The following is a 20,072-nucleotide window of genomic DNA, read 5'->3' as shown; positions in this document are numbered from 1 at the left end:
TCTCCCTCCAACCCTTCCCCCCACCTCTCCCACCATCCCTTCCCCCCCTCTCCCACCAACCTTTCCTCCCTCTCCCACCATCCCTTCCCCAGAGATTGGCAAAGTTATCCTTACTGCACTGTTGGCACTTTCAGCTTCTTCTTAATGCCCAGGTAAACCTTCAAAGAGAAGACAGACCATTCCCGCTCGGGTTTGGAGCTCTGCAAAACAAGACAAGCGCTGTCCTCATCCATGCTGATAGAACAACCCATGCTGCAACACCAACCTCTTGGGAAAGTTGCTTCAGCTTGTCAGCTCCAACGTGCCCATTGTTGTCCAGGAATAAACCAGATGGGACACATCCAAACACCACTCACCCTGCATTGCTGCCATTCGTCCATGTCTGTGGAAGTCATCAATGTGTACGATGCCTCCCATCACAGCTTTGTCAAAACATGTCCAAATTTTTTTTTGTGGTTCACAGTCAGACCAGAAGTAACAAGTTGGTAAGTGCAGGAGAATTTCCCCACATATTGGATGAACACTTTATATTTCATCTCATCAACCAGGTGGCATTAACATCGATTTCTCCAATTTTCATTAACCACCTCCCTCCTGTCTCTTTCTTTCTTAACCCTTTCTCCATCTCCCCATTCCTCTCCTCCTATTTCTTCTCACCTTCTTTCTCTTTTACCAAACCAGCTGTATCTACCTGTTAGCAAGTGCTCCTCACTCTGCCCCTCTCCTCTCCCCCTATCACCACACCATTTTATTCAGCCATTAGCCTGTCTTTTTTTTCTGATGAAGGGCTCATCCTATGGCTGTGTGACCTGCTGAATTTCTCCAGAACATTTGCGTATTAATTAATTGGGTATCAAATGTTTTGTTTTCTGATTGTCTCTGGTTGAGTGTTTACTCCTTAGCACAGGGGTTCGCAACCTTTTCCTTCCTCTCACATCCTTCTTTAAGTATTCCCTAGGTCATTGGTGCTCTGTGATTAGTGAGGGATTGTTTAAGGTGGGATGTGAGTGGGAAGGGAAGGCGGAGAATCACTGCTCCAGACCCAATTGTTAGTGAAATATTTTGTTTGAGGAAAATGGTCATTGGCCCATTTCCTTTGGTTCTGAAACCGTGCACATAACGAGTCAATGAGGGACGATTAAAACAGTGGTTTCCAAACTTTTTCTTTCCACCCACATCCCATCTTAAGCAATCCCTTACTAATCACAGGGCACTGATGGCATAGGGAATATTAAAGTGGGATGTGAGTGGAAAGAAAAAGGTTGAGACCCACTGGGTTTGACCATTGCTGGGTCTCATTTCACAAAACAATGATCACTGCTCTCTCACCAGGCAGGGGGAACAGTACAAATCAGGAGAGCAAGGGTGTTACTCGGATAAGGATGAGATGTGAGAAGAGAGGCGAGAATTGTTTCAGGCTCTGTGGAAGCAGAACTGAGGGAAAGAAGATGGAGGGAAAAGGGAAGCGAGAGAGAGAAAAAGAGAGAGCTAGAGGAAAGCAGGCATAATGAAAGATGTGGCGGGAGAGGGGGTATCGGAAACTGGTGGTCAAATTTGATGCAATCTGGTTGGAGGGTCCCCAGACGAGGTGTTATCCCTTCAATTTGCGGGTGGTCTCAGTTGGACATGGACAGACATGTCGACAAGGGAATCTACATAAGGTGGTGTCTTAATAAGGCAGCCTCTGTCCTCAAAGGTTCCTCCACCCTCTTCACTCTGCTACCATCGGAAAAAAAGTACAGGGGCCTGAAGATGAGCTACTGTAGCCAATAACCAGCACATCTTTGGAACCTGGGAGGGAACTGGCAGATTTTCATGAGGTCACAGGGAGTATGCATAGACTTCACTCCAACAGCAATGGAGGTTAGAATCAACCCCAGACACCTGAAGCTACGTGGAAGAAACAACTGCTAGGTCATTGTACTAGCCAGGGAAGAAAGGCACTGAGGGGCCTGCTATTCTTTCCACAAATGCTGCCTGACCTACTGCTTACTTATCAATCTTTATTATTTCAGATTTCCAGTAGCTGTAGTATTTGTTACTGTAGATTTAGATCATAAAAATACACAGAAATTTTAAGGAAACTCAGGCGATTTTGCAGCGTTCACATTACTGACATTTTGTGCCAGGGTATAAGCAAATAACACGAAGGCATCAGAATAAAGACTGGCCAGGGAGGAGTAATGGCCAACACAAGGTGTTAATTGGATATGATAAGGGTAGAGAATAGATTTCGGCTCTGTGAAAAGGAGACAATGGCAAAAGGGGAGAGAGAGAGAGCGAGAATTGGTGAAAGGCAATGGGGGAAGAAAATGGAGTGCAGGGGAGTTTAACAGATACCGGAGACATTGATATTAATGCCATCCGGTTGGAAGGTGCCCAGACAGAAGAGGAGGTGTTGTTCCTCCAATTTGTGGGTGGACTCAGTCTGAACAGAAACCAGAGAAGTCAATGTTAACATAAATTCAAGATGCCTGCTGGCTTGAGGGCATTTATTTTTTAAACATGTGCTATGTTCTAATTCTTTTTCCATCAAGCACAAGGTAACAAGCTAACATTGCTGAGCACTGCTCCAAAACACATTTGCTCCATGAACAAAACCAACTCATTAACATATATATATATATATATTTTTTTTAAATTGCTGAAGTTTACCTTTTTATCCTTAAAAAGGAACAGCTTACGATCTCGTAGAACGAAATATCGTTCCTGGAACTTGTTTCCAGACAGGAGCTTTGGAGGTTCCTCTCGACATTTCAAGACACCACACTTTGGAATCTCACTTTTATTTGCTGTCACACGTTGCATGAATGGAAACAAAGGTCTGTTATATTGGTTTAGCATTAATGCAAAGTTATAAGAGTGATGACCTGATGTTTGGACTGAAGGCTTTGTGACTGCGGAATCTGCAGGAGATTTCAGGCAAATCCACAAGCAGGGGGTTGGTTGGGGGTGGTGGGGTGGGGGTGGTGGGGTGGGGGCGGGGTGTGAGGGACTCTCTTTGGCTTCTCTTTCTCTAGCTGTAAGGGCCGCTGGGCATTTTTTGCCTTACGGTAGACTAAAGGACATTTCGTGTAATATTACATTTTCTGTTTCGTTACATGACAAAATAATCTTGAATCTAATGATGCGAGGCAGGGAAGACTATGATCTGTCGGCCATAAATGTGAAAGCAGCTATGTTCAAAGCTGAGATAGATACATGTTTGGATCATTGGGAAATAGGCAGGAAGTTAGAACCATGCAACTACAGAAATGGGCCATTCTGCCCCTCTAATCTGTGGCAAACTATTTTCTGTCAAGTCCCACTGACTTGTACCTGGACCATATCCTTCCAACCCTCTCCTGTCTATGCACCTACCCAACTTTTTAAAAAAATGTTAAAATTAAGTCCACATTTATAATTCAGCTACCAGCCTGCCCGGTTTCTTGATCAAGTTGTCCTTAGTCCTTACTTGAGTAAAGGTTTCCTCCTTCTTCAGGGATCTTCTTCACAACCAGATAGGCTGAGCTGGGCTCTGCTAACTTAGACCATTGGAGAGCTTGTTCCAGAACCTTTTCCTTTGGGTGAAGAGGTCTCTCTGCAGAGAGGAACAAATGTCATCAAAGCACAACCATGGGGCCAACAGTCACGTGGAGGAAGTGTGAGAAACTCCAAGTAACTACAGTAACACCTCCTGTTATCCAGAATTCAAGCCACTGGCAGCCTCAAGCAACAAGGAACAAAATTGCAGAAAATAAATGGGAAGTTTAAAATTGGCACACTTCACGGTTAGTTCGCCAATCATGTAACCTCTATCAAATGGAAAATTCACTTATCCGGCATTTACCAATCTGCATAGGTGCCGATGCCATGGTTTTTACTGTATTACTATCAAAATAACTATCTCCAATGACGTGGATCAGCCATGTCAATGTCATGGCTAAGAAGGCACACCAATGCCTCTGCTACCATCAAGAGCCTGAGGAAATTTAGCATGCCCCCCCCCCCCCACCCCGTAATCTTCCACAACTTCTATGGAGGAAATAGCAGAGGCTCTGGTGGTAATTTTCCAAATGTCATTAGATATGGGGATAGTGCCGGAGGATTGGCACATTGCGCATGTGGTTCCGTTATTTAAAAAGGGTTCAAGGAGGAAGCCTGGCAACTATCGGCCTGTAAGTTTGATGTCTGTGGTAGGTAAATTAATGGAGAAAATTCTTAGAGATAGTACTTATAAACATCTGGATAGACAGGGTCTGATCAGGAGCACTCAACATGGATTTGTGGGAGGAAGGTCATGTTTGACCAATCTGATTGAATTTTTTGAAGAGGTGACTAGGAATGTGGATGAGGGTAGCGCAGTGGATGTTGTCTATATGGACTTCAGTAAGGCCTTCGATAAGGTACCACATGGAAGGTTAGTTAGGAAGGTGCAGTCTTTAGGTATAAATTTTAAGATAGTCAAATGGATTGAACATTGGCTGAAAGGGAGAGGCCAGAGAGTGGTAGTGGATAATTGTCTGTCAGGTTGGAGGCCGGGGACCAGTGGTGTGCCTCAAGGATCTGTATTGGGCCCATTGTTGTTTGTTATATACATTAATGATCTAGATGATGGGGTGGTGAATTGGATTAGTAAATATGCAGACGATACTAAGATAGGTGGAATAGTGGATAATGAAGAAGGTTTTCAAGGATTGCAGAGGGATTTGGGCTGCTTAGAAAAGTGGGCTGAAAAATGGCAGATGGAATTTAATGCTGATAAGTGTGAGGTGCTTCATTTTGGTAAGAAGAATCAGAATAGGACATACGTGGTAAATGGGAGAGCATTGATGAATACAGAAGAGCAGAAAGATTTAGGAGTAACGGTACATCGTTCCCTGAAGGTAGAAACTCACGTGAATAGGGTGGTGAAGAAGGCTTTTAGTATGCTGGCCTTTATCAATCATTGCATGGAATATAGGAGTTGGGAGGTGATATTGAGATTGTATAAGATGTTGGTGCGGCCTAATTTGGAGTTCTGTGTGCAGTTCTGGTCGCCTAATTATAGGAAGGATATAAACAGAGTGGAGAGAGTGCAGAGAAGGTTTACCAGAATGTTACCTGGGTTTAAGCATCTAGAGTATAGGGAGAGATTGGACAGATTAGGTCTTTATTCTTTGGAGCGTAGAAGGTTGAGAGAGGATTTGATAGAAGTATTTAAGATTATGAAAGGGATAGACAGAGTGGATGTGGATAGACTATTTCCGTTAAGAGGAGGAAAGATTAAAACAAGAGGACATGAGTTAAGAATTAAGGGGCAGAGGTTTAGAGGTAACATGAGGGGGAACTTCTTGACTCAGAGAGTGGTAGCCGTGTGGAATGATCTTCCGGGAGAAATAGTGGCGGCGGAGTCAATTGTATTATTTAAGAAAAGGTTGGACAGGTATATGGACGAGAAGAAGATGGAGGGTTATGGGCATTGTGCAGGGAGGTGGGACTAGAAAGGGGTGTTTGGTTCGGTGCGGACTAGAAGGGCCTAATGGCCTGTTTCCGTGCTGTAATTGTTATGTTATGTTATGGATGCACCATTGAGAATCATCCTGTCAGGCTGCATCATTGTGCAGTTCGGGAGAATGGTGAATGCCGCTCAGATCATCACACAAGCCTTCCTTACCCACCAACAACTCCATCTGCGTCTCCCGATAGCTCTGGAAAGCAGCCAACATACTAAAGTAATCACCCCTCCCTAGCCACACTATCTTCTCCCTTCTCCTGTCGAGAAGGATTTCCAAGAGTGCGAAGACGTGCATTATTAGCTTCAAGGACAGCTGCTTTCCCGCGGTCACTGAACAAACCTCACGCGAATAAAATTACATTGCCCTTACTCTGTTGAACCTTATTTCTCACCGCAGCCCTAATCTCTGCAATGTTTCATCTGTCGGCACTTGTGCATGGATGGATATCATGCAACCAAACCATTTCACTGAATCTCAGTAAACATGACGAATAAACATAAACTTGAAGCTTAATTGCTACTTTCTCCATTCACCTCTTCACTTATCCAACCAGATGGCATTAACATTGACATCTTCAATTTCCATTAACCCTCCCTCCTGTGACTCTTTCCCCATCACTTATTTCCTCTAGCTCTTCCTCCATTTGGAGCTACCCATTTTTAACCCTCTACACTCTCCCCCTTCCTTCTCCCCCACCTTTTTATTCAGGCGCCTGCCTGTTCTTTTCTTATTCCTTACATGGGAGGGCAAGTCTGAAACACTGGCGACCCTTTACTCCCAAAATATACTGCGTGACCTGCTGAGTTTCTCTGTCCGCAGTTTCATTGTTCATAAAGCTGCCTTGTACGTTAGTGCAATTCAGTGAGTACCTGTTCAGCAACTTTTTAATCAAACCAACTCAGACCAGTTTGTTGCATAAAAGAGAGCATACGATCAAGTTGTTAGCTACTTGCATGCCCGGCGACCGACACAAGCTGACCTGCACCATGATGATCATCGAACGAAATGGTGCAACATGGAATTCTGTAGATGTTGTGATTGTAGTCAAAACACAACAAAATGCTGGAGGAACTCAACCAGTCATTCAACATCCATAGGAGACAAAGATATATTGCTGATGTTTTGGGCCTGAGCTCTTTTTCAATGAATAAGCAAGAATGAACAACAACCAGGAAATCTCAGAATAAAGACAGTTCTGGCTGGTGGAGGAGTCTAGGCCAACAAAAGCTGCTAATTGGGGAGAGGTGAGAATTGTTGACTTGAGTGAAAGGAGACAGAGAAAAGGGAGAGCTGGGGGAAAATGACAGGGCAAGAATGGGGGCTGGAAGATATTAATGCCATCCAGATGGATGATGCCCAGAAGGAAGATAAGGTCTTGAAACATTGGTAACTTATCTTTACCTCCTGTGGATGCTGCGAGACCAGTTGAGTTCCTCCAGCATTTATTGTGTTTTTACTGGAACATCTGCACCTCACTCTTGACGACCCACAAAATTTCTGGATCGTATCATCCCCAGATCCCACACAACCCAAACTAAATGCTGGCGCACTCTCACACCAACAGACAAGTAAATGACACTCACCCAATTCACCATTTTCAATGCATTCGAAGGTGACCCAAATTTCCCCTTCTCCTGTTAACATGTTCTTCATATCTAGCACCTGATTCGTGAGTCCCTCAGATGTCATTGTAGGTGATACCTGCAAGGTCAATTGTGTCAATCAGAAATACCTTTGCAGTGTAACCAACTCATGGTGATCTAAACGGTGCCCAGTCATAATAGTTTATACTAACAGAAAGGCTTCAACAAACAGGAGCCCTGAAGATGAATTCCTTTTCACACAAATTTATTTCATGTATTCATTTTTCAGCATCTGCTGTCGCTGGCAAGGTAATTTTCTGTCTATTCTTAATTCGAATCATATAGCATGGAAACAGATCCTTCAACCCAACTTGCCCATGCTGACCAAAATGTCCCACCCGCACTGGTCCCACCTGCGTGCGCTTGGCCCATATCGCTCTGTACCTATCCTATCCATGTATCTGTCCAATCTTTTCTTAAACATTGCAATAATATTGCAATAATACCTGCCTCAATCACTTCCTCCGGTAGCTTATTCTGTACATTCAACATTCTCTGTGTAAAAAGATACCCTTCAGGTCCCTGTTGAACCTCTCCTCCACACCCCCCACCCCCTCAACTTAAACCTGGTTACTGATTCCACAACTCTGGGCAAAAGACTCTGTGTTCACCCGATCTGTTCATCTCATGAGTTTGAACACGTCTACGCTCAATTAGCTTTTAACTGATTGGCCATTTCTCAGGTTATACCAGTCAACCACATTAGTGGGCCTGCAATCATACATAGATTGGGTGAAGATGACAGGATTCCCTCTTGAAGCACACTTAGGATTTCCTGGCACTCTCTGGCCGCTTTTCTCAAAGTCCATTCGTCTTCATAGCTGCGCAAAATTCCCAAAATTCTACAGCCAATCTCCTCTTTGCAAGTCGTGTTGTCTTGAAGTGTTCCCGAGAAGTGCACCACACCAGATTTAAACGTTTCAACTTTCTTACTTTTGACATTTTTGCTTGTCAGGCAGCATGAAAACAGGCCCTGCATCCCACTAAAGCCTCCACCAACTGTTAAAACAACTGCTTACACTTAACCTACCCTCATCCGTCCATTCTCTCCACGTTCCCTTGAACTCGCACCAAGTTCTGGCACTCATTACAGAGGTCATTTAACCGACCAAACCGCACTTCTTACGGATGTGGGAGGGGAAAAAAAACAACAAAGCACCGGGAGGGAACATACAAGGAGAAAGTGGAAATGCCATGGGAGTTTGGGATTCCACCTGACTCTCTGGAGCTCTGAAGCAGGGCCTCTGCCAATCCAATAGGAAGCTACACAGGAGAGAGAAGTTGATCACTTCAAGTGATTGGTCCCATTGGTTACAGCTTGGATCTTCAGCGGAGAATAGAATTTGTACATTTCACACCCACCTTGAGCGTAATGCAACAGTCAGTTGTCTTTGCCTCAACGTATACTTCCATGATCAGATCCCCAGCCTGGGAAAGCTATAAGCCAAAGAATCTCTGTTATGAAATGCAGATATTCTTGACCTCCAAACAAACATAATTGTCAATAGGGGATGTCTTCATATTTAACTATTGCATTTAAAAATTATGTTGCTGCTTCAATAAACTCTGGTTAGGCAACACTTGGAGAATTGCATTCGGTTCTACTTGCCACATTGCAGGAAGGATGTATAAGACTCAGGGAGGGTGCAGACAGAGCGACTCCTCCAACTTGGTGGTACATGAACTGTTCAGATCTCCCTGAATTGCTGTGCGACCTGTAGCAGTCATCGAGACAAGTGGACAGTGCTCCAGATTTAAAATATTTCAATCTTTGACAAACGAATGCTTTCTGAAAAGGGCACTGAATTTGGATTGAAAGGCAAAAAAAATCGGGCCCCATTTCTGCCTGCTGTCTGTGGTATGAGGGCTGCTGCACTGATGCAGGTTCAGTGGATCTTTGCCGAGAACGGTCTGTGGGATGATGCCATTCCAACAGAGAGATTCATCTTCAGAAGTACTTATCCCAGTTCGTGGGATGGTGAGGTTTATGGCAATTCTAGCATCAGTTGTCCACCCTGGAACTGCCTCTGAGCTGAGGAGGCAGCCCAAAGTTAACCAGATTGGTGGGTCTGGAGTCACAAAGGAAGCAACCCAACTCAGGAACGAGAGATTGCTTTAGAACATAAGGGGACAATACTGATCCTTCGACCCACAATGCTGCGCCGACCTATATAAACTTACTCAACAACCTAAAGAAACTTTCCCTAAGTTGCATCCATTATCCTCTATTTTCCTTGCATCCATGTGCCTGTTTAACAGTCCTTTAAATGTCCCTATTGTACCAGTCTCTGCTACCACTCCTGGAAATGTATTCCAGGTAACCACCTCTCTCTGTGGAAAAAAAAGTTACCCCCTAAACTTTCCACCACTCACCTTAAGGAGATGTTATTTTATATTTGCTACTGCTTCTCTGCAGAAAAGGCACTGGCTCTCCACCATATCCCTGCCTCTCCTAATCTTAAATTTTTATTTTAAATTTTAGACATACAATACAGTAACAGGATATTTTGGCCCATGAGTCTGTGCCGCCCAATTTACACCCAATTAACAAACACCCCCGGTATGTTTAGAATGATAAGAGGAAACCAAATGCCATAGGAAAACCCTTGTAGACACGGGAAGAATGTGCAAAGTCCTTACAGACAGTGTAAAGGCATTGTTATAACTGCTACGCCAACTGTGCTGCTCGGGACCTCCATTAAGACACTGCTCATCTTTCTTCACTCCAAAGAGAAAAGCCCGAGCTCTGCTAACCTTGCCTCTTAAGACATGTTCTCCAATCCATGCAACATCCTGGTTAATCTCTGCATCCTCTCCAAGCTTCCGCATCTTTTCTGTAATGAGGCCTCCAGAACTGAACACAATATTTCGAGTGTGGTCTCACCAGAGTTTAACAGAACTGCAATATTTCCTCACAGCCCTTGAACTTAGCCCTTTGATTATCGAAACCCAGCATACCATTGGCCTTTTTAACTATCCCATCAACCTGTGCAGCGTCCTTGAGAAATCTATGTATTTGGACCCCAAGGTCTCCCTCTTTCCACATTGTTAAGAATCCTGCCATTAACCATGTACTATGGCCTGCAGGCCAACTTCGGCCCATTGTCCACATTTAAGTGGCCTGTTAGAACATAGTCATGAACGAAAAAAAATTGCACTGCATGTACATTGGACTTCTTAATTTCAACCATAGATGTCGCCGCTGTAGTTTTAAAGAGTTTTATTGCATTCATTTAGATTAAAGACCAGCAGACACAGAAATGCCACTGTTATATGTGAGCACATCAATAAACTACTGTCATGTCAATAGTTAAACTGTCGTACCGTTACTTTGATAGAAAATTAATTTTTGATGAGACTAGGGTTTTCTTGTTTAAAAACACAATTTTTCTTGAAGTGTAACTGGTTGAAAACTGCCTGTCTTAATATTGTTTGGCTGGTGATCCCTTATATTTTTTTATATGTGGCCCACAACCAGAAAGGTTTGGCCATTTCTGATGCACTCCAACTTCAAGTTTAACCTTCCAAAATACATCACTTCACATTTATCTGGATGTCCATTGAATTGAGTAATTGAACTCCATCTGCCAGTTTTGACCCAACTCTGCATCCTGTCAATATCCTGTTGTAACCTACGACAACCTTATACACTATCCACAACACCTCCAACTTTGGTGTCAGCCTTAAACTTACTGACCCATTCTTCCATTTCTTCATCCAAGTCACACAAAAATGACAAAGGGCCGGGGTCCCAGAACAGATCCCTGCGTAACTCCACAAGTCACTGGCCACCAGGCATATGACTACTACCCTCCTCTTGCTGCAAGCAAGCCAATTTTGAGTCTGCACTGCCAAGGTTCCATGGATCCCATGCCTCATGACTCTCTGAATGAGTCAACTATGGGGAACCTTGTCAAATGCCTAACACCACATCTACTGCGCTACCTGCATCAAATTATTTTGTTGCTTTGAAGAATGACTGAAACAAGCTGTAATGTTCATGGTTAGAGTAGCTGAGATGAGATTTTAAAAACTATATTACAGTAAAACCCCTGGTATTTGGAATTCAGGCATCTAACATACTCAAGCAACCAGAAAAAGAAAAAGGGGAAAATAAATTTAAAACAATTAAAATAAATGAAAATAAAATAATAGGTAAAAATATGCAAGTTTAAAATTGTAAAAGTAAATTTTCTTCAAAATAACTCAAACATTTGGTGAAGATGGGAGCAAATATTCAGCAATTGGAGTGCTTTGCTCATAAGCAGCTGTTTGGATAAAGTTTGTGTTTGAACAAGATGCTGTCTCCCAGGATGAAGAGCTGGGTGAGGCCAGCTGTTGGGGCGACTCTCTAAAAGGGTCTCCTTTTCTCTGCATTAGTAAGAGTTGCCCAGGTCAGAGGCTTCATCTGCAAACTTAGGGGGCGGGGTGGGGGAGGGGGGTTAATTCTCTAAAATGTTATAGTTCACATTTCGGGCTCTGCAGAGGGGGAAAGACCTGTAGATGTACCAATGGTTAAATGGTTTCAAAGAATCTGAGTGAAACTAAAGTAAAATGCTTTAAGGTTTATATATTAATGCAAGTGAAATTTGTTTAGTGTAAGTACTTTTGTCTTTTAAACTGTTTATTCTTAATCCAGGTGTATTCTTTAGGCATGGTAAGAGTAAATCTCAAGCAACCAGAAAATACAATTATCCAGGATCTACCAAACCCAAAAGGTGCCAGATACCAGGGGTTTTACTGTACTTGTATTTAAGTTCTCCAGCAATCAGGTTGTACATGATCTCCCATCCCCTAGAATGCTCTTCAGTCCATGTAGATGCTTTAGCTAGACTGGAAGTATTTGGAAAGGCACTGCACGCCCTTCTTGTCTATTACCCTTGTTTATTCCTTTAAAATTGATACTGATAATGAGTTTATTGTCTTATACATTGTATGATATACATATGCATCAAAACAACTGCAGCTAAAACAGATACTTTTCACCCCCTCCCTCCCTGCGTTAACAAATTGGCTGTCCTTATACATTAACAGTTTCATTGAAGCTTCCTGGGATGTTTTAATTTTGTGGTGCTTTCCTTTTCAGAGTTAAATTTGGATTTTAAATCTTAATAATTAAAATTTAAATCTTGCAAGCCTTTTACAGCGTTCCTGTAGTTCCCTAAAGCAGGATACCGACCGTAGGCTGAATACAGTGAATGTTCATTAGTTACGAACAAGGTTGGATTGGCCACCTACCTGCACATCTTTCCAAGTCATGATCAAACTATTTTCCAAATCCATCTGTGTCACGTGGTCATCATCAATCTGGCGCATGACAAGAGCAATCATTCACATAGGGTCTCATTAGTTACTCTTTTATTTTTAGTTTAGTTTTATTTTAGTTACTCTAGTATGCTCTTTTTACAAAACAAGCAACTTCCCAGAAAAGATGTTTGTGTGATGACTTACATCAAACACCGTCACATAATTGTCGATGAGGTCTTCGATCACTCTCACTTCCTGCTCTCCTTTCCCATCAGTTTGAAACAAACTGGGAGCGAAAAGTAGCGACAGGTTCTTGGTGCACATCTGGTTCAGGTCGGCACACTTCTGGACTCTGCTCGGACGGAGAGATAGAAGTTAATACTCCATTTGTTTGCTGTATGGTGTTCCAAGGAGGTTCGTGAGGATGATGCTGGGAATGAAAGGGTTATCATATGAGGAGCGCTTGATAGCTCTTGGCCTGGACTCGTTGGAATTGAGGAGAATGAATACATTTTGAATGTTGAAAGATGTGGACAGAGTTGGTGTGGATGTATTTCCTCTGTCAGTGTGTAAAGTAAAACATATGAAGACCATAGTGTTGAAATCTTTACAGAGAGCTACCGGTTAGTCTTTTTTTGTTGTTGTTCTTTTTCTTTATTCTTTCTCTGTTTAATAGGACATATAGAGGAGAGGGGGTGGAGGGAGGGGTTCTCTTGATGTTTTGTATATGGAATGATTGTTAAATATATTTAAAATGATAAATAAAATATTACAAAAAGAAAGTTTGTTTCCCTTAGTGGGAGAGTCTGGGACAAGAGGGCACAACTTCAGGATTGAAGGGTGTCTACTGAGAACAGAGATGTGGAGGGATTTCTTCAGTCAGAGGATGGTAAAACTGTGGAATCTGTTGCCACAGGCAGGTTGTGGAGACCAGATCTTTGGGTGTATTTACGACAGAGATTGGTAAGTTTTTGATTAGCTAGGGCATCAAGGGTTGTGAGGAGAAGGTTGGGGAGTGGGGCTGAGTGGGGAAGTGGACCAGCTCATGATTAAATGGCAGAGCAGACTCATGGGATGAACAGCCTATTTCAGCTCCAGTGTCTTATATTCTACATTCTGGACGGCTTCAGTGCTGCCTACTTCTTGACCCAAAAAAATATTCTGAACTTGAGCTCCATGGGAATATAAGAGGTCATGTGGCAGATTTCCATCATACACATGTTGCAAGACCTCTTGAAAATGAAAAGAACGACTAAGGCTGGGTGCAATTGGGCAGTAAGGGCTCGTTGGCCTGGAAGGGCCCGCTAATGTGCTGTTTTGCTAACTTAAGATCTCATTTTTAATCTCATCACTCTTTTCAGACAACACAACAAAAGAAAAGAGGAGCAAGGTAAGTGCAAGCTTCCCTAATCATTCAATATGATCATGGTCGATTGACTGCAGGCCTTAACTCCTCATCTGTACCAGAGTTTGATTGAAGGGCCCATTTATGAGCTATACATCTCTACCACCCTCCATGACTCAATTAATTAGCAATAAATTAGAATATTTTGTTTAAATAATCATTTCATTTACTTTCAATGAAGCACAAAAATAAGAAATCCATCAACTCATTGGACGTCATGCCACAATGTCACCAAGGAGGTTTGGTTAGCATTCAACTAAATGAAACAGTATAGCACAAAGCTTGCTTGTGGAAGACATTTTGGAGGCCACATTTGGTTGGGAATAATAACTAGCCGATGTTCCTTTCCAAAATTATAGCAATTTAGCTTTTAATCTGCTGCATTACTGACAAAAAAAAAGGGACAAACCTGTACAGATGACCAATCAGGGCAGCAAGAGTCATCCTGTTGACGCTTGGGAGCACATGAATGATTTCTTTGTATCGCTTCAGTCTCTGGGCTTTGTGAGGAGTTTCTGTAAGAAAAGGAGATCAAACGAGTCACAATGTTAATTTTCTTCTTGAAAGTTGGCTGTGGATAATGGAGAGAGCACAGGAGAGAGGGAGTGGGTGAGAGGTGGAGAGAGGGAGGAGAGTGGGCATATGCATGTACACAATTTAATGATCATCCTGTGCTGATATCCATTGCTGCTTTAAAGGAAGTTACTGTACACTTCACATCAATGTGAATCATAAAATGTATGTGATAAAGGCAACATAGGATATATTTAAAAAGTACAGACAAGGACAGATTATTTCATACAATAAGTCAAGCAATGTCCAGGTGTGAGAGAGCACATTCTAAACTTCTCTCTCTCTTCTTTCACCCCATTAATCCTCCAATTTAAAGAGGACTTCCTCTTTAAACAAACTAAATAGCTTGATTGGCAGCTCAATGAGCAAATCCCAAACATGAAAGGTGAAGGGATGCTGCCATTTATACACGGTCAGCCTACAGCAAGATTGACTGAGAGAAAACAAGATCACGAGAGAACCATTTTATCCACATCGTTTTTATGAATATAACCAGCATGGGGAAATATTTATTTCCTGTGACAGAATGAATCAGTCCTGACATACATTTTATCTAAATTAAACCAGCTCGCTAGTTGACAACAGATCTAAGTACACCTTTCACTCCTAAAAATAGGAGAGGTATTAGACTAAGTGACACACACCTTGGTGCAATTACACCATTGCCGGAGATTGAATGTTACAGCTGCGCACCTGATCAAAATGGAAAGTTGGTTCGGCTGAAGAGTGCATCAAATGCAAAACGTCATTAGCAAACACCAGACATTTCAAACAACACAAGAAGATTTGTCCCATTACATGGATGACACGTGCAGGAAAAAGAAATAAAATGTGCATCTCAGAACTTCAGTGACAGTGGAGTGGATCTGGAGTGCATCCTGCCGCAGTGCTTGTAAAGCCCACGGTCACAGAACAGATTAAGTATAAGCGTGAAAATAAAACCAAACTGCAGCAAATGCAGTTTGCTCAGCAGACCAGACTGTATCTGCATAAAGGGAAAATCTCCAGACTTCGACCTGAAATATTAAGTGAACTGAAATAAAATGCAAAAGTCCGCAGACACAGTGGTTGAAGTAAAAAATCCAATGCCGTTGAATCTCTGCAGGTCAAATAGTGTCCTTTATCTGGCAAAGATAGATACTTAATCAAGGTTTCCATCTTGACCCTTTTATCAAGTTACCATCAAAATGAATAAAATACACCCCATCATTTTGGTCAGGCAACTCCCTACATTTTGCTCACACCTTGAAGAAGGGCTCAAGCCCAAAACGTTGGTTGTGTATCTTTATCTTTGCTACATAAAGTACGCTGTTTGACCTGCTGAGTTTCTCCAGCGTTGTGTTTTTACTTCAGCTAACTGCTTCTTTCCCCACAGCTGCCTGACCTGCTGAGTAGTTCCAGCAGTTTCTGCGCTGGTCAAGTGGATTTGTGTTCAGAATAAATAAGCAATGAATCACCAACAATGACTTTAATAAATTAAGACATAGGCGCAGAAATAGGCTTTAGAGTCCTTCGAGTCTATCCTGCTATTTAATCTCAGGTAGACCTATTGTCCCACGCAGCCCCATGGCCCGGCCTTCTCCCCATAACATATGGTGCCCTGGCTAATCAAGAAGTTGTCAATCTCTGCCTTTAAATATACCTAATGACTTGGCCTCAACAATAGCCTGTGGCAACAAATTCCACAGATTCACCACACTCAGGCTGAAGAAATTCCTCTGCTTCTGTGTTCTAAGTGGACGCCCTTCAATTCTGAAGTTGTCCCCTCTTGTCCTAGATTCTCGCGGCGTTTCTATATCTACTTTGTTCATGCTTTTCAACTTTCAAAATGTTTCAATGAGATCTCCCCTCCTTCTCCTAAATTCTGAGTACAGGGCGAAAGCCATCAAACGTTCCTCACATGATACCTTTTTAGACCTAGAATCATCCTTGTCAACTTCCTCTGAGTCTCTTTAACATCAGCATGTCCTTTCTTAAATGAAGAGCCCAAATCTGCTCATAATACTCCACGTGAGGCCTCATAAAGCCTCAACATCACATCCCTGCTCTTATATTCTTTTCCTCTTGGAATGAACACCAGCATTGCATTTGTCTTCTTCACCACTGACTTAACCTGCCAGTTTACCTTCGTAAATTCAAGATCTCAATGTAAAGTTAATTATTTTTCTAACTTGGATGAAAAATAAATTTGGAGGGATTTGCTTTTGGCATTTCCAAACAATATACACTACAAGTGCAATCACATTAACTCTGACAGTGTGATAGTGAAACATTTCAAATGTTAAAAGGCATGGAGAGAGTAGTGAGGCTGTTTCCCACAGTGGGAGAATCAAGGACAAGAGGACATGACTTCAGGACTGAAGGGCACCCGCAGATACCAAACACAGGAAGGTGCAGTGATAAGTACGCCTGATGACTATCAACTTAATTCAAGCAGACAAATCCAATCAGAGCAACGGAATAAGGCTGGAGATTTTCTCTTTGGAGTGTCAAAGGATGAGAGGTGATTTAACAGAGATATGTAAGGTTACGAGGGGCTTCGATAGGGTGGACAGTCAGCACCTTTCCTCTGTGGCGACAATAGCAAATACCAGAGGGTGTCTGTTTAAGGCGAGTGGAAGAGATCTTCGGAGAGATATCAGAGGTTTGTTTTTACACACACAGAGTGGTGGGCGCCTGGATCGCACTGCCCTGGGAGGTGGCGTAGGCTGACACGACAGAGACATTCACAAGACTTTTAGATAGGCACATGGTTGTCAGAAAAATGGATGATTATTGACTGCGAGGGATAGGAATGGTGAGATTGTTTTGAGTAGGTTTGCCAACAGAAATAACTTTTGTATTAATTTCTGTCATTTGCACTGGCAAAAGAAACTGCCTGACTGCAAATTAATGAAACTTGTGACAATGATAAAACTTTTTGGCATACCTGACACAGCAACTCTCCCTCTGTGAAACAATCTAATGAACTTAAGAGTCCAATGGTAATGAACTTAAGTTTTACCATTTCTGTTTTAGCTAACGGCAGGTGCACTCAACCTCATGGAATGCATGAACAGGGGCCATTAAATAACAAAGAAATCAAGTCTGAGATCATGTTCCCATTCATTTCAAATTCCAAAAGATTGTAGTGCTGTGATTTAAAATGTCTCCCTCAATGGTAACTAATTAAGTCAGGCCTATCACACCATCCAAAACAATTAAAGCAGGGTAAATGCACAACATAGAGCTCCAAACTCCAAAGAAATTGGGCTCAAGGTCGGTACGTGCAAATCTGGCAAACTGGAAAAAAAAAGCTGGGGTAAAAAGCAAAGACCCTGAGAAAAATGGCAGCTCAAGCTTCACTTCTTCATTATGAGGTGCCGAGATTGGGTGGAGAGCCAGCAACCTCCTCCTGGGCTGACAATAGCAATTACTAGGGGAAATCTGTTGAAGACGAGTGAAGAAAAGTTTAGGGAGATATCAAAAGTAAGTTTTGTACTTAATGCAATCGCAGGTGTGGTGGTGGAGGATGGTATAATAGGAATATCCAAAGTCTCTTAGGTAGGCACACGGATACAAGGAAATTGGAGAGTTTTAGGTGTTAGGTAGGAAAGGATAAGATTGTTGTGGAGTAGGCTTATATAGATCAGCAGAGCATTGGGGGCTGAAGGGTCTACACTCTGCTGTAATGTTCAATGTTCTATGAATACATAGCAATTAATACGAATATAATTTAGCCACACCAACATATTGTCTGGCACATTACCTGCAGCTTCTTTCCACTGTGGATGAAGTTCTGACATAAAGATTGGGTCGTCCACTTCTCTAAAGAACCTCTTGAGGACATCGGTGACGTCCTCGATAAAGTGCTCGCCTGTTCGCAGCTTCACATTCCTGGCATCTCTTCGAAACTCTTCCATCAGGAGTTTGATGCGCGACTTGGCTCCGTTCTTCCTGTAAATCCCCTCATGACACAAGCCTGTTGGGCAAGGACAAGTTGTACAAGGGCAAGGAAAACTGTACAAGATGAGCATCAATGATGTGGAAAATGTTAAGCGTGTGAGATTTACTCCTTGCTTGGAGTTTTGTCCGGTACCGATTTAACTGGCCTCAGGACAGTCTGCAGTCTAGATTTCCTGGAAACTATTGGCAACAGTTAATACATCAGCATATACTAAACCTGGTGCCATTAGCACCATTTTGTTCCAGTGCAATTTCCAGCAAGACAGAAAAGTCCAGGAATAGATGAATCCACATTCCATTCTTTCAGAAATTTCATTTTTATTTGCATTTTTAATTTAATTTAGAGATAGTACAGTAACAGTCCCTTCTGGTCCACCAGCCCACTCGGCCTAAATGCACCAATTAGCCTGCAAACCCTGTAAGCTTTTGGAAGGTGGGAGGAAACCCATGTGTCATAGGGAGAATGTAAGAACTCCTTAAAGGCAACACCATATTTGAACCACTGTAATTGTGTCACACTAACCACCATGCTAACCATATTGGGAATACTCCACACTCCATTCTCCCAGAAATATACTGGCAAAAGACCTCATGCGCCATACCACCATGTAACAAGCCCCTCAGGCACTACAGCAAAAGGGATGATGGAGGAACTCAGCAGATCTGGCTGTAACTGCGGCAAATGAATAATCGATGTTTCGGGTCAAGACTCTGAATTGGGACTGAGAAGGATTGGTCGCATAATGTGGTGAGAGGGATGGGTGAGGCAGGAGCTGGCAAGTGGTTTGAGGATCCAGATCAGGAGGCGTTTATTTCTTTTCAATGCCTTTGTCATATCCGAAACTGCTGTACAGAAACCAACATATGAAGAGAAGTCGTCATCGTCACATGGGAGTGGCAGTAAGCGATTGCAATGGAACAATTAATTGGATCATCTAGTTCAGAATTCTCTGCTCAATATTGTCCTTGCCTCTGGGAATATTTCACACACCCCTCATGCCGAGGGACGTTAACTATCTGCCTGAGACAGTATTTGGTGCTTTATCATCTCAACAGAAAATCTCTCAGGCACTAGCTTGCTCCCTCAATGCTGCACTGCCTTGAGACAGTTGAATTTTGTGCACATATCCCTGGAGGGAAATTGAATCGCTGTTCTCTTGATCTCAGAGATGTTTATTCCACCCACTGGCCCACAATTCCTTTGGAAATTCACTGCCCTTGATCCTCATCTCCACAAACATCCCAAGTGCTGCTGCCGAAATCTCTGGACTAACCCAGGAATTAATTTTCCTTCCTGTGACCCTGTTTGGTGACCACCCACAGTGAGACGGCTGTGGGCATGAATTTGTATCTGGTCTGCATCATCAACTGGGTTTGGTTCTACTTCCAATGCACAGATGGCATCCAATTATACAAGGTCACCTGTAAATTGGAAGAGCAACACCTAATATTCCAACCAGACAGCATTGACATCTAGTCCTCCGGTTTCCGTTAGGCCACTCCCCTCTCTCTCATCCCTCTGTCTTCCTTCCCCCCCAGCACCTTCAGAGAGCCCTTTCACCTCAGCTTCTTTCTCTTCTACTCCCCCACCCATGACCGCTTGCCCTGTGCTCCTCCCCCACCCACCGCCATTTTATTCAGGCACCTGCCTGCTTTTTGGTCAAGGGTGCAGGCCTGAGACGTTGGTTATCCGTCTTCATCTTTGTTACATAAAGAACGTTGACTTGCTGAGTTTCTTCAGCACATAGGCGTAAACTGGTGCCCAATTGTATCCCGCGGTGT

General features: G+C 42.8%; 1 protein-coding gene across 7 annotated transcripts in view; it reads right to left on the bottom strand.

The window, feature by feature from the left end:
• arap3 (ArfGAP with RhoGAP domain, ankyrin repeat and PH domain 3) overlaps positions 1 to 20,072 on the bottom strand; it is a 175,967-nt gene that overhangs the window by 18,270 nt on the left and 137,625 nt on the right. For all 7 annotated transcript variants that reach the window (XM_069898079.1, XM_069898084.1, XM_069898086.1 and 4 more), the window contains 9 exons: positions 18,094 to 18,306; positions 14,182 to 14,287; positions 12,572 to 12,719; positions 12,359 to 12,427; positions 8,483 to 8,557; positions 7,061 to 7,178; positions 3,455 to 3,580; positions 2,656 to 2,792; positions 115 to 200 (listed from right to left, as the gene is read on the bottom strand). In XM_069898079.1, coding sequence (XP_069754180.1) covers positions 115 to 200; positions 2,656 to 2,792; positions 3,455 to 3,580; positions 7,061 to 7,178; positions 8,483 to 8,557; positions 12,359 to 12,427; positions 12,572 to 12,719; positions 14,182 to 14,287; positions 18,094 to 18,306 — 1,078 coding nt within the window. The remainder of the gene's footprint in view (positions 1 to 114; positions 201 to 2,655; positions 2,793 to 3,454; positions 3,581 to 7,060; positions 7,179 to 8,482; positions 8,558 to 12,358; positions 12,428 to 12,571; positions 12,720 to 14,181; positions 14,288 to 18,093; positions 18,307 to 20,072) is intronic.

The sequence above is a fragment of the Narcine bancroftii genome, chromosome 9 (genome assembly GCF_036971445.1).
Source record: "Narcine bancroftii isolate sNarBan1 chromosome 9, sNarBan1.hap1, whole genome shotgun sequence".
NCBI classification, from domain to species: domain Eukaryota; kingdom Metazoa; phylum Chordata; class Chondrichthyes; order Torpediniformes; family Narcinidae; genus Narcine; species Narcine bancroftii.
This window is presented reverse-complemented; position numbering and strand designations above follow the sequence as displayed.